General features: G+C 37.9%; 1 protein-coding gene across 2 annotated transcripts in view; it reads left to right on the top strand.

Moving 5' to 3' along the window:
* The window catches only part of GREB1 (growth regulating estrogen receptor binding 1), a 53,803-nt gene extending 41,574 nt beyond the window's left edge, over positions 1 to 12,229 (top strand). For both annotated transcript variants that reach the window (XM_062488473.1, XM_062488472.1), the window contains exons 24-32: positions 217 to 359; positions 1,094 to 1,255; positions 3,073 to 3,277; positions 4,125 to 4,299; positions 5,236 to 5,454; positions 7,831 to 7,966; positions 8,522 to 8,722; positions 10,254 to 10,392; positions 12,066 to 12,229. In XM_062488473.1, the coding sequence (XP_062344457.1) occupies positions 217 to 359; positions 1,094 to 1,255; positions 3,073 to 3,277; positions 4,125 to 4,299; positions 5,236 to 5,454; positions 7,831 to 7,966; positions 8,522 to 8,722; positions 10,254 to 10,392; positions 12,066 to 12,229 (1,544 nt within the window). The remainder of the gene's footprint in view (positions 1 to 216; positions 360 to 1,093; positions 1,256 to 3,072; positions 3,278 to 4,124; positions 4,300 to 5,235; positions 5,455 to 7,830; positions 7,967 to 8,521; positions 8,723 to 10,253; positions 10,393 to 12,065) is intronic.
* The last annotated feature ends 1,874 nt before the right edge of the window (positions 12,230 to 14,103 follow it).

The raw sequence follows: 14,103 nt of genomic DNA, 5'->3' as shown, positions 1-14,103 counted from the left end.
ATAATAATGAATTTGTAGATAATTCCTTGTAGTTCTCTTTGCATGCATAACAATTTATAAAATGTAGTGTGCTCAGAATGAATTAAGTTTGTTTTGTACATGTTTTATATCACAATTTTTTCTTAGAAGCTTATTTCAGTGACAGAAACAGTCTGTCATAAGAGAATACATTGTAGCCTTGCATATGTAAGTTTAATTTGTTTCTTTTCTTAATAGACAGATCAATGAGCAGGAGGCAGGAAGATATGTACACCTGCCGTCAAACAACTAGGATGAGATTGTCCAAGTATGCAGCATATAACACCTACCATCACTGTGAGCAGTGTCATCAGTATATGGGTTTCAATCCCAGGTACCAGGTAAAGATTTCCAGGTGTTACTCTACGGATCAGAAGCTGAAGCACACACAACCCAAACGCAGTTTGTGTACATTCACTGTATTTTAATTGGCTTAGAAGTTGTACGTGTGTACACTTGCAGCTGATTTACAGATTTTGTTATTTCTTGAAGTTTGGGGAGATCAGAGGACTGATCCTTGTGTCATTTACACTAGTTTATTCAGTGCTGTGGTCTGCATGTGTGCTACCAGTTAAAACTACTTTCCCAGTAAGATTTCCACTGGGCTTTGCTTAAGTGGAAAAGTTTGCACCTGAGTAATTGCAACAGGTGCTACTTCTGATACTGGAGTAGTCCAGCACAGAGTAGTCTGTGTGGTATACAGCTTGCTTTTACTCAGAGTAATCCTCTAATTTCTTGCCTATTATAATGTGAGGAAGAAGTTGTCAGCAATGCAAATAGTGATTTTTATGTGCCAGTATTTCTGAAAGCCAGAAAGAATCAGTAATTATTGGTACCATCTGAAAGACAAAGCTGAAACAATGGTTTCAAAAGAGGGAACACTTTAATGTGTATTTTTTTTTTTCAGTTTAAGCTCTAGGAAATATTGCTTAATATTTATGAATAATGAAGTTAAATATAATGCCATACAGTAAGTGATTGTAATCTGTTTAACAATGTTGTAAATATATATAAACTACACTGAGAGCTGGTGGTTTGACTTTAACTGGAATTATCGTATTTTCCCCATTATTAGATTTATGAGTCCACTCTGCATGCATTTGCCTTTTCCTATTCTATGCTGGGAGAAGAGATACAGCTCCATTTTATCATTCCAAAATCAAAGGAGCATCATTTTGTCTTTAGCCAACCAGGAAGACAGCTGGAAAGTATGAGGCTACCGCTAGTCACAGATAAGGTAGATGGATATTTTTATTTACAATTATGGCATATTTGGGAGAGAGACACCACCAATTTCAAAAGTTGTTGAATTAGTATTCTCCATACTACAGTCTATACTACCATATTCTCTACTATATTCTCTAGACTACTATTCCTACTATCATGAGCCAATGAAGATGTCCTTATGCTAGGCTTGTATTTTCTCCCAGAAAGAGATACATGAATAAAAATTGTCGAGACACCAATAAGCTCTATCTTTTGCTCATAGTCAAGATTGATCCTTTGATATAAACAGTTTTGTCTGTGACAAAAGATCTTTGGTTATGTGTTTAAGATGTTAAAGTGAGAATAGTTTCTGTAAAGAAACTCAAAGATATTTCATTTATCATACTATTAGTAAGAGGAAGCATTTTTTTCTGTAGAGAACAGCAGTGGAATATCCTGTTTTATTCTGCATAAATGCTCAGTTTCTTTCATATAAAAATAAGGCTTTCAAAAGATCTTAGTCATGGCTTCAAGACTGTATAAAGAATACTTGTAGAAAAAATGTCATACTTGCAAAAAAAACACTTTATGAACTCATCTATTTGACAGGCTCTGCAAACTCTGACCACAAAATCACAGAATAATCTGAGTTAGAAGGGATCCACAAGGATCACTGCACAGCACCATCCCCAAGAGTCACACCATGTGTCTGACAGTTCTGTTCAAACACTTCTTGAGCTCTGTCAGGATTGGTGCTGTGACCACTTCCCTGGGCAGCTGTTCCGGTGTTCAGCCACCCTCTGGGTGAAGACCCTTTTCCTAATATCCAGCCTAAACCTCCCCTGACACAGATTCAGTCCATTCCCTCAGGTCGTGTCACTGTCACCACAGAGCAGAGATCAGTGTCCCTCTCTTCCCCTCTCAGGGAAGTTGTAACTGCAGTGAGGTCTCCCCTCAGTCTCCTCCAGGCTGAACAGACCAAGTGACCTCAGCCACTCCTCACAGGGCTTCCCCTCAGGGCCCTTCATCATATTTTCTGCCCTCCTTTGAATACTGTCTAATAATCTAATATCTCTGTTATGTTGTGGTGCTCAAAACCGCACCCAATATTCGAGGTGAGATGTTGACCAGTGCAGAGATGTTGACCTTTACAGAGATTCCTGATACCCATGTCTAAGGTGAAGCTGTGCCCTGCTCAGGCCACTCTGCTTGGAGTACTGAAGCAATTTGTGGAACAGCAGTAAGCAGTAGCACTTCTATCCTGGAGAAAATAAGCTGCTTCCAAAAAACAGTAATAAATTAATAACATCCTCCAGTTCAAGTTTTAAATAGAAGAACCTAGACAGCAACACAACAGCAATGTAAGAATGACATCTCCTGCTCTCCCTCACCCAGTAGACTTGTGCTTGGCTACATGGTCAGAATTGTGCACTGGGTCCTTGTGGATTGTTTACTTGCTGATTTGAGGTTTTGACATTTAAGGACTATTATCCTTTTGCTTCTTTTTCTATTCCCTTGCTCCAGTCAGAAGAGTTGTACTGTAGTTTTGGAGTAAGGTGTTACTTATATGGACCTAGATACTCTTCCACATCTAGCTTCAAGGTGCCTCTGCACTTGGCAGGTCAAGGTTAGCAGTCCTGTCCATTCCATCACACTCTCATCAGTCAAATAAGCTAGAGACTTCTTTTTTCAAATTCTTATGAAATGTGTTTATTTTCTCATCAAGTACATTTAAAATGTGTCAGTTTGTCTAGTGTTAGTGGATCTGATTTATTCTCCTGCAGAATCTCCTTTCTCCTTTTTTCTCTCTGGTTTAATACAGAAGCTCACATTTCTTTTTACCTACAGAGTGAAGATTACATCAAAAGCCCCACTTTTACTCCCACCACTGGTCGTCATGAACATGGACTTTTCAATTTATATCATGCAATGGATGGAGCAAGTCATTTGCATGTTTTAGTTGTCAAGGAGTATGAAATGGCCATATATAAGAAGTATTGGCCCAACCATATCATGCTTGTTCTTCCAAGCATTTTCAACAGTGCAGGAGTAGGTAAGTGTAACAAAAAGTTCTAAAAAATGTGGACATACAACTTGGGTCCTTGAGGTGTTGTTACTCAACAGTGAGATGTAGACATACACATTGCAGCTAGGATGTCTGATCTGGTGATCTGAATTCCCTCTGAAGACAGTGTGTCACAACTGCAGATACACTTCTCTTAATCCAGAACACCTAAAACAAGCTCCATGAGTTTCACCCTAGAAATACTTAACTCTTCTATTGTCTTTGAAAGAAGCTAAGGGCAGTATTAGCGTGTTAAAACTCAGATGGAGTTACTGACTCTCTTTCCTTGTGGAAATAAATTGTGTACTATTTGCATGGGCAGTGATGCTCTGGTTGGGTACATCCCTTATGTAGGTTCTACTAATATAACATCTGTTAAATATTCAACCCTTTGCTTGTGCTGCTGGAACAACTTATTTACAGCAATAGTGACAAACATTCAAAGTAGATCATCAAGGAAAATTTCCAGTGTCATTCAGCTGGTCAGTCAACATCTCTAACTCTTTGCACTAAGAGATGCTAACAGACACAAATGTTGTCAGGTTAAAAGAAGTAGTCACTAAATCCTTTCCCTAAAGGGGAAGACATTAAAGACACTAGCAAATCTTTACCACAGAAGTCAGGCCTCATTTTTCGTCCTTCCCAATGTGGTTCTTTAAGTTACTTGCTTGGCAAGTGGCAAAGCAAGTTGGCTCTGGGGGTGGTGGGGTGTTAAAATCTTCAGAGTGATTTATACCCTTGTCTGCAGAAATATTCACTACAAAAGGCTTCTGAGTTAAAAGCAAACTGTTTCTACCCCCATTTTTAAGCTGGTGGTTTATGCCCATGGTTTCAGGTGCTGCACACTTCCTGATAAAAGAGTTGTCTTATCATAACCTGGAGCTTGAACGGAATCGGCAGGAAGAGCTGGGGATAAAACCCCAGGATATTTGGCCTTTCATTGTCATTTCAGATGACTCCTGTGTTATGTGGAATGCAGTAGAAATTGATTGTTCAGGAGACAGAAAAAGGTAAATAGTGTAATACATGGTTTTTCATCTGATCTCTTTTAACTTTTCTCTGCATGTAATTTTGAAATTATGTTTGCTATACTACAACTTCTATCATGTAGAAGCAGAGAGTTATATTTGCCCAAGGAGAGTACTTTCCTAGGCATCTGTCTTTGCATAGGACATAGTGTAGTGCCACGTTTTCATTTCTGTCCCCTGAGGATTTATGTGCCCTGCAGCTGTCGCTGTTTAAGCTAGAGTTACTTGGACTGCAGATTTCAGACTCTGTAAACATTCCCTGGTACACTGGACAACATGGACACTCACATGTCCATTTTTCAGCAGATTTTTCTAGGGAAGCTAAATGACAATTCTGTGCAAAGTTGTGCAACTGATTTCCTTTGACCTTTTTGTCAGGCCCAGTTTGTGTGTCTCCTTTATGAGTTCCTCAAATCCCTGCACTAGTTTTTTTGGTTTTTTTCATTAGTTTAGAATATTGTTTGTGCTAGATATTTTTATCTATTCCATGAACAGGCTATGCAGAATTCACAGCAAACTTCCAGAGAATGAAACTCAATGAAAACTGAGATTTATGGACTCTAGGGGTGGGCTAGAAGAATCTTAATACTTTGTGCTTAAGTTATGGCACAAGTCAGCAACCCTCCAAGATTCCTTGGAATATTATCTAGATAACTTTAAAAGTTTACATATCTGAGTGAATATTTTGAGATATCTAGACTAAGTTTCAGATCTGTCATACTGGTCCCCACCACATAAGCACCAGTTAATTTTAACTAGGGTGAGAGACAACAAAGTACAGTCAAGTAAGACAACACTGAAGTTATCTACCTGAAAGTCATAACAACTTCCAGCTGTTAAGAATTGCTCTTCAGCTGAAAGAGATTCTGAATGTTCTCTATATATTTTAAAATTAACACATTTTCATAACTATTGTAGTGACTATACTTGGACTGAAAGGAATGTTTCCCTGAAGCAAATTCTGCAACATATTGAAGCAACTCCCAATGTCACTCATTATGCCCTAATTGGGATGAGGAAATGGTCCAGTAAAACAAACAGTGCTGAGATCAAGGAACCATTCTCCTGCTGCCATGTGCATGACTTCATTATGTTGAATGTGGATCTGACACAGAATGTACAGTACAATCAGAACAGGTAAGTGAATCAGGAGCACTTTTCAGCAGAGGTGATGAACCAAATAAAGGAAGTTTTACAAAAGCTTTTTGTTTGTTTGTTTGTTTTTTTTTTGTTGTTGTTGTTGTTGTTTTTTGGTGGGTTTTTTTGGGTTTTTTTTTTTTTGGGGGGGGAGGTTGTGAATGGCATGCAGATAGATTTTGTTTTCTTACTGGTGATTCAAATCCTACCCAGGCTGCCAGAAGTTGGAAAAAGACATTAATTTCTATAATAAATAAAACAGTGATAACTAAGTGACAGGGTAGACACAGTCAGCAGTGTGCTCTGCAGTATTGGTCTACTCCAAGTAGCCTTTGGTAAATCTTGTACTTCCCTTCTTGTCTGCTTAACTGTTCTCCCTTCCAAAGGAAAGGTATGGATAAATGGTGCATAGCCAAATTTCATTCTGATATATATATATCTGTGCTTTTTACCCTGAGTAGCACAATACTGCAACATACCACATGTGCTCATCAGGACAGTCAGAAGAAAAGAATAAATAAGTCTTGTTCACATGGGTGGTTGTTTCTCACATTCAGCTCCTTCAGAAATCCTGCTTTTTCATTTATTGTGCCACTTAGGATAGATCAGATCATAATTTTGTCATACACAGCATTACCACAGTTAACAGAATTGTGTTCACTAGGTTCATAGTCTCACAGAATTTCACTGATCTATGTGAAATAAACTCGGGGTTCCCCCCATTTCTGAGGGACATGCATTTATTACAACAGAATGTAGTGTATGTGTATATAGATAGATAGATAGATAGATACATATATATATATATATATCACTAGAGGTGGGATTCACTTGTCCAAAACTGGTCTTTCACTGCCTTAGAATATAGAAGACATCCATATGGGGCTGACAGGTAAGAAATGAAATGTGTGTTTTTTCTGTAAGCCAGGTGGAATAGCCCAGGTACTGAAAAAGGCTCTACACAGCTACACTTAGGTGATTGAACATCAGTCACTGTGCTTTTCAGAGCTCTGCTAATTCAGGAAGATATCTTTTGAAGCCCAAGCTTACTTATAACTGCAGGGGGGCATTCTGCTTTCATTATTCTGTGAATAAACAGATGACCTATATTTCTATGGTCACCAGCCTGACATCTTAGAAGCACAAATTTTCCCCTGTTCATCTCCTAGGAGATGAGTTAAGTGTGTTACTTTATGAAGCATTTTGTATGAAGGGAAAATGGAGACAGTGACAATAAAGCAAAATGATATGAGTGCAAGCAGCAATGTTAAAATGTCAGGAATGCCAGATCACCCCACCCATTTCCTGCCTCTGTCTTTGAGCCACGTAAGGCTCATGGTAATCCATGATAAACCCAGTAATGTATGGATACTGCTGGGTGTGAAGTATTGTATGGTGTTCCAAACCTGGGCAAGGAAAAAGGTATATTTTAAAACATAGAGGCAGTGACAGTCAGGGTTATCAATTAATCATGTAGATATTGCTAAGATCAAAGACAAAAGTTTTAAAACCTAGAATTGAATTGAATATCTCTCACTGATATTGACTGTTGTACTGATTGCTCAGTTCACTTAAATTCAAGCCCTGGATGTCAATCCAATGGTTCTGCACATCGTCCTGTTTCCTTTGTAATAAATAAATTAAAAATGGAGAAATGAGTCTGGATTTTCCAGGCATCAGAGTATTTTAATTTAGTCAGCTTTAGGAGCTTACCTTTTATTCTGTTGCATCATATTTTTTAAATGGGTCAAATTTAGCTCAGGGATATTTGGCCTCATTCTGCTTAATCTTTTTCTGGTCTCAGCAGTTCTCTTGTATAAAGACTCCTTGCCTTCAAATAGTTTCCGTTTCTAAAATAAAATAACATTATTTCTGTAGAGGAACATTGAAAAAATAGCTAGGTATTAATATTCTGATGGGAAAATGAGTAGTCAGATACTTCTGTGCATTTGATAAATCAAATGTAGGGCCTCATCCATTTCCTTGGAAGTCAAAGGAATTAATTTCCTTGACTGTATTTGGGGTAGCAATATATGTAGCAATTTCTTATGACTCCATTACTGTAGTAAAAGGCAAAGAAAATGTTTTAACTCCTGGGTATTTTCCTTAGCAATTTACTGCCTTTCCACTTCATGCTTTTGATTCTTTCCCCCTCTAAGTGCTTTCCTCCCTCATTCTGGTCTTCTCAAACTGATTCTAGCCTAGTTTATTATTAGAAAGCTGAAGCCCCTGACTGATAGGCACTGGTGGAGGGTCGGTATGTTTGTTTGATACCAGTCCTTTCTGTGGCGCTGATCAAAGGCTCTGAGCATTTGTATTCATCAGTGTGTGATGAGAAACATTCCTTTGACCTGGTATGATTTTTTTCCTTTTCAGATTTACATGTGATGATGTTGACTTCAACTTGCGTGTCCACAGTGCTGGCCTTCTCATCTGTCGTTTCAACCACTTCAATGTCATGAAAAAGCAAATTGCAGTAGGAGGACAACGATCCTTCCACATAAAGTCTAAGGTGGGAACTAAGCGTCTGTTGCACTGTTGTTAAAATTCTGTTTTCCTTTTTTGTCTTTTTTTAACCAGGAGAACTGAGGTATTTTGGTGCATTATCTGTTGCCAGTAATGGAGTATGTCTGCTAAGTGGGGCTTTTGTTATTTATTTATTTCTGAAATCCACAATATTCTTGTCATAAATACAACTGTCTGTAATAGTTTTCCTTTAAAGCTTAAAAAAACACAGGAAGTGTCTCTTTGCAATCCAAGTAGCCATTCACTCTTGGGTTTTATCAGCTACAGAATTTCTCATCTTCATGTGACTTCATCGGTAGGAGTACTTTGAGTTCAAATAAGAAACCTCAAAGACTATAAAAATAAATGCAATTTTATGGAACACAAATACAATTTTATGAAACTGAAACTGTTTTGATAGCAGATACATTTGGCCAAATCACTTTTCTTCTTAAAATTTAGATTTGTAGGATAGAGATATATTTTACACAAAGCAGAATTCACGTAAGTTTAACTTGCTTGATTATGATTGATCCTTTTGAGAAATATTTTTTCCTCACAGGTATCTGACACTTCAGTTTCAATCTCTCCTGCTCAGTACATTTGTGCTCCTGACAGCAAGCACACCTTCTTGGCAGCACCTGCTCAGTTGCTTCTTGAAAAGTATCTCCAGTATCACAGCCACCGCTTCTTCCCTCTCTCACTGAAGAATTATAGCCATCCAGTGCTGTCTGTGGACTGTTACCTTAACTTAGGACCACAGGTATTGAACCAGGCTGTTTCAAAGTAGCTCTAGAAATGTGTGGGCTCTGTTTTGGAAGGGTTAGTTGATGTATTCCATAATAATGGTTACACATCCGTTGAAGAATGAGGTACATCCCTATAATGTTAAAATCTAATTCTTAGTCCTATAGAGATATTGTCAGAGGCTTCGACTAAAGTACAGGGAGAGAAATCCCAGAATTGTCCTAAATACTAATATAGTCTGTGAAGTGTTTTCTCAATCTGCTATAATTCAGCTTTTCCTACAGAAAATTTCTTCCACAAGAGGGTTTTACAAATATTAGATAAACTTTAGAAAACACTTCAAATATACAGATGTTTCAGTTCACTTCAGACTGATAAGATGATGCAGAGGGTCAAATACTAGACAACCAATTGGAATGGGAGAAGCTGACATTAGTTCTCAGGAGCTGTTGGTTCTCTCTGATGAGTTTGGATCTAAAGCCAAGGTCGTACTTCAACTCAAATATGTCAATAGAAATTTGGTACTAGGGTGGTGTGGTTCAGGAGAGAGGGATTGTTTCTATCTCTTCACTGAATACTAAATGAAATTCAGCGTTTCTGGGTTTACTGAACTTCTCTTCCAAAGAGCTGTGTAATAACTTTCCAATGTATGCTGCTCCCAGAACATTTTGAGTTTGTAGGCATTTTCCCACCATGTTTGGAAAAACAAGCTCTGTGGGAGGGCATTGTTCTGTTACTGTCTTCATCCATTGCATCCTTTCAGCTGTAACCCATTCAGCACATGAAATGATTCCAGTTTCATTCTGGAATTGCTGTCTGAGCTGGAATATGATACAATAGGATTGAAGGAATATGGAATAGGCATACTGGTATAGAGTCTTAGTTGCTATGGTTCAGCCTTCCTCCACTCAGTCATGCTGCTCCATGCCAGATGAGTATGTATGCATGCTAAGTAGTTCAATGGTACTTTTGGAACAAAGTCTTGCATGGAAGATTCCCTTAATCTGAATTTATAAATCCCAAAAGAGTGCTGTAAATATTCCCATTCCTAGTGGATTTCAGGAGTAGCCACTAAAACAAACTAGGCAAGATGAAATCTCATAAATTCATATATATGCACAACTCTACTGACCTGAGTAATCCTGTCGTAATGTAAATGAAATTTGGAATTTCTAAGGGTCCTATTCATATATGACTGTAGAATTACTGTATTTACTCACATACAAATAAAATGTGCTGGGCAGGTCACAGCATTATGGCAGTGGGGAGATATTGTTACTGCAGCTTTCAAACTATCACATCTAAGCCTCATGTTAGTAATAATAATAATAGTAATAGTAATAGTAATAGTAATAGGTAACAATACATGATTTATGAATTGTGTTTTATGTCTTATTGTTAATAAGTGGCATGATATTTTGGAAGGAACTGTAAAGCTGACAATATTTGCAGTTGTAAAGCAAGTCTGAATTTGAAACAGGTGCAAACACTGGAAACTTCATATGGAAGCTCAAAAGATGTTAATTTTTTCCCACCCTCTCAATCAGATTGCAGTTTGCTACGTGAGTTCTCGGCCTCATTCTCTGAATATCAGTTCCTCTGGTTTGACATTCAGTGGTCTCCTGCTGTACCTCTGTGACTCCTTTGTTGTAGCTAGCTTTTTGAAGAAATTTCATTTTCTAAAAGGTGAGCTGCAGTATTTTTATTATAAGGAATTAGGTTACATGGTCTCTGAGAATGTGGGGAAAATCTATTTTATCTGTGTTTTAAATATGTTTTATTTATTTAATACATATGCATATATATATATGCATATGCATGTAATAATATTTGTCTTTAGATGGCCCACCCAGCACTGATGCTTGATCATGCTGGCTCTGCACTGTTGTAAACTGGTATATAGCAGTGCTATAAGCTCTGCAGATTTCTAAGTAGGAAGTAATGCTGGATCCATATCATCGTGCCTAGAGTATGTGCACAGCTCCTTACCCTGCTTAAAAACTGAGTATTGAAGATTTATACATGAAGCATACCTACTGTGTTCTTGGAGTTTTCTAAATTTTGATAGAAAATGGGTGATTGACAAGCCTCTATCAAAATCTATTTTCTATTTTTAGAAATAGAAACTGGCTCATTTAAAATTGATTCCTAATAGCCAGTTTCTCCATGTAAACCTTATAATGGTGTGTAGCAGTGGAGACACCTAACTTCCACTTGTGTTGCACACAGTCACATTGCAAACTTCTTTTGGATCCTTCTGCTATCTTAGGCATTTTTTGCTCTGGGGATTTGTTTCACTCAGCTATAGCTGCCACTGGGAGAAGAATGGTTAGTGGTTAGTGCCTCTTGAAACTGGCACTAACAGTTATAAACTGCTGTGTTCTTTGTTGCAACTAAAACAGAGGCTACCAGTCAGTCTCATTTTGCAAAAGCCAGTCAAATTTTTAAATCATGTAGCACAAAGTGTATTTGCTTTGGGATTTCTCCATCTCCCCTGGCAGTCTACTTGATTTTCTAACCCATCACATGAGAATTAAACACCATGTGTCTGTCTTGTTCCTTTTTATTATATTCACAGGATTCTTTTGTCTTGGGCATTACCACTTACCTCATCATCTCTCATTTAGATTACTGAATGCTGGTGAGGTTATTATTTCTCTTAAAGGAGGACTTTCCTCAGAGGCCAGGAAGCCATGCATGCAAGTTAAGGTGGCTATCAGCATGCCAGACAGGACAGTTGGCATTGGTTACTGAAGTATGATTTTTTTTTTTTTACTTTGGCATTTTGGGTTTGCTTGTGTCTATATTCACATAGACCAGGTTCTTTCTTGCCAGCACATGAGTTTACCAATCCAAAAACCACTAAAATTTGTGATTAGTTTTAAAGACATGTTTAGACCATTTCTGGGCAGCAAAGCACAAAGAGCTTAGTCATCCATCACAGTGATTACCTTGTGGATTTTGCTGAGTAAGGGTTTCACACAACAAAGCTAATGATCTGAAGGGCTTCAGCAGGAATGGATGTAGGGCTTTATCTGGTTTGCTGTCAGGACCCATCATGACCTCCTTACACCTGCCAGTTTTACCTTTCCTACCCTAAGGATCATGGAAAGTGCTGCTAGTCCTATTTTACTAGATGATTTTGAGGTACCTCAAGTTACACAAGAAGATCCTGACAAACAGGTAGCTGAACACAGCTCTCCTTAAGTCCTACCTGAGAGGCTTAATTTTCTCCCAAGCCCATTTGTAACTCCTGATGTGAAAGGAGTGGAGTTCTCCATACCTAAGGGTGGTGGGAGGTGGGTGATGTGAGAACAAAGGGGGTACTCACATGAGCTTCTTCTGAACTGTTTGCCTAGGTGCCACCCTGTGTGTGATTTGCCAGGACCGCAATTCTCTCCGCCAGACTGTTGTCCGGTTGGAGCTGGAGGACGAATGGCAATTCCGTCTGCGGGATGAATTCCAGACTGCCAATGCCAAAGAGGACAGACCACTTTTCTTCCTGACTGGACGACATATTTAATTGAAAAGAGACACATTTCCTGAATGACACAAGACACTAATTGCCACCATCTCATGAAATTACTTTTGAGAGGCTCTGCTTTCTGAACAGAAACAGGACTGTTTTCTGTTTTTTATTAGAATGATATCTAATCAGACAGTTTAAGATCATATTTACAAACATTGAAGTGATTTTTCTAATTTAATGTTCTTATGGAAATAATCTGTAATTCCTGATAGAGACACAGAGACTTACATGGTGGAAAGCATTTCATTCTCAGAAGAGGGGTCAATGAGTGCATTTCTTCTCTGACAAAGAAGACCACATGCAAGTTCTTAAAGAAAAGCATTAGGAAACCTTTTGCACATTCCAGAAATAGGAAATGTAAATTTAGGAGCAGGTTCTGGTTTACAAGTCTTATTTATCAAACAGTTGGCATAGGGCAACAGGAGTTGGTACTGTAGTATACTGCTTCTGATTGATCCAGGTAGGCTTTTTATATGGAGATTTGTAAAGTATATTTCTTTAATAGTAGGAACTCAGTTGAAGCTTTAATTTTTGGAATAAGTGCCACACTGGCTAGTTTTACCATGCAGGACTGTTGGCATAGAAGCCTAATTATATGTCTGGTTTTATTAGCATAAGGAAGAGAGTTAACAAGGTAGATGGTAAAATGAGATATGAACCTTTAAACCTGAAACTGATATTAACTTGAATATCTAAAGAGATCAAATAGTTGGACTGACCTGAAAGTGATTTATTTTTACAAAACTGATGTTTTGTGACTAAATTGTAGACTGGCTGTGGACTTCAAGCTGAGGCAAGTGCACTCAGGAAAGCAGATGACATGTTCTAAAACACTCCAAATACACTTTCTGGGGATATTTTTTTGCCAAGGTGCTTCAAAGGAGTGAGAAAATGGAGATTACATTGCTGAGAAATTCAGGTGAAAATCTAAAATCATGTTTTAGAACAGCACCGGGCATTGTGATATTTCATACGCTCTAAATGTTAAATCAGTGGTCACTGTCTCTGTCTCGGTGCTTGGAAATGCTGTCTAAGTTGCAAGCTTCCTGTTTGTCTTTATAGAATCAGTGTTAATGTCACTCAGTCAAGGTGTAGGAAGGATGGATGAGTATAGACATTGTCAGAGGATATCCCATATTTGGGCAGGCTTTTCTTGCTGGATACACCAATGGGGGAATCATTGACTTTATACAGATGAAAAGCAATTGGGTGGCTGAGTCTGTTACAGTACTGGCCTTGAAATGCAGGCATTGGTATGACTATGCCAAAGAGCTAATTTAGGTTAATTTACAGAGAAAATGTAAGTTCTGTAAGCTGTGAATTCTGTAAGAGGTGTGGATTGCTATCTACAAGGAAACTGCTAGCTATCAGTGTGCTTCTATATTTTATTGTCTGTACTTCACAGTGAGAATTTACTTTAACTTTTGTGAAGGAAGGTGAGCATTGTCCTATGTAAATATTATTACTGTGCAGTTTTCACCAGTTGATTAGTTAATTTAAACTTTTTTTTTTAAGAAAGTGTGACATTTATGTCTAATCCATCCTTTATAAATAAAGTTCATGATGCATGGACATCTGTCTTAGTGATGTACTGGACCAATAAGTACACACACTTTTGTAGTGGGAAAAAAACCAAAAGGAAAAGCATTGGCTGAAAAGAGTTAGTATAATTAAGGAATGACCTGAACTGATCAAGAGAAAATACAGTAATGTGTAATGGCCTACAACATAACCTCGAAGGTATAACATTTTTTGCAAGAACTCAGGTTGAAAGATAGTGAGTTAAAATTTCCTTTCTTGTAACCAAATATTTAAACAATGTCTGAGATCTGCTATGTCAGTCTTTAGATATCCATTTTCTCCAAGAA

The sequence above is a fragment of the Cinclus cinclus genome, chromosome 3 (assembly GCF_963662255.1).
Source record: "Cinclus cinclus chromosome 3, bCinCin1.1, whole genome shotgun sequence".
Lineage (NCBI taxonomy): Eukaryota > Metazoa > Chordata > Aves > Passeriformes > Cinclidae > Cinclus > Cinclus cinclus.
This window is presented reverse-complemented; position numbering and strand designations above follow the sequence as displayed.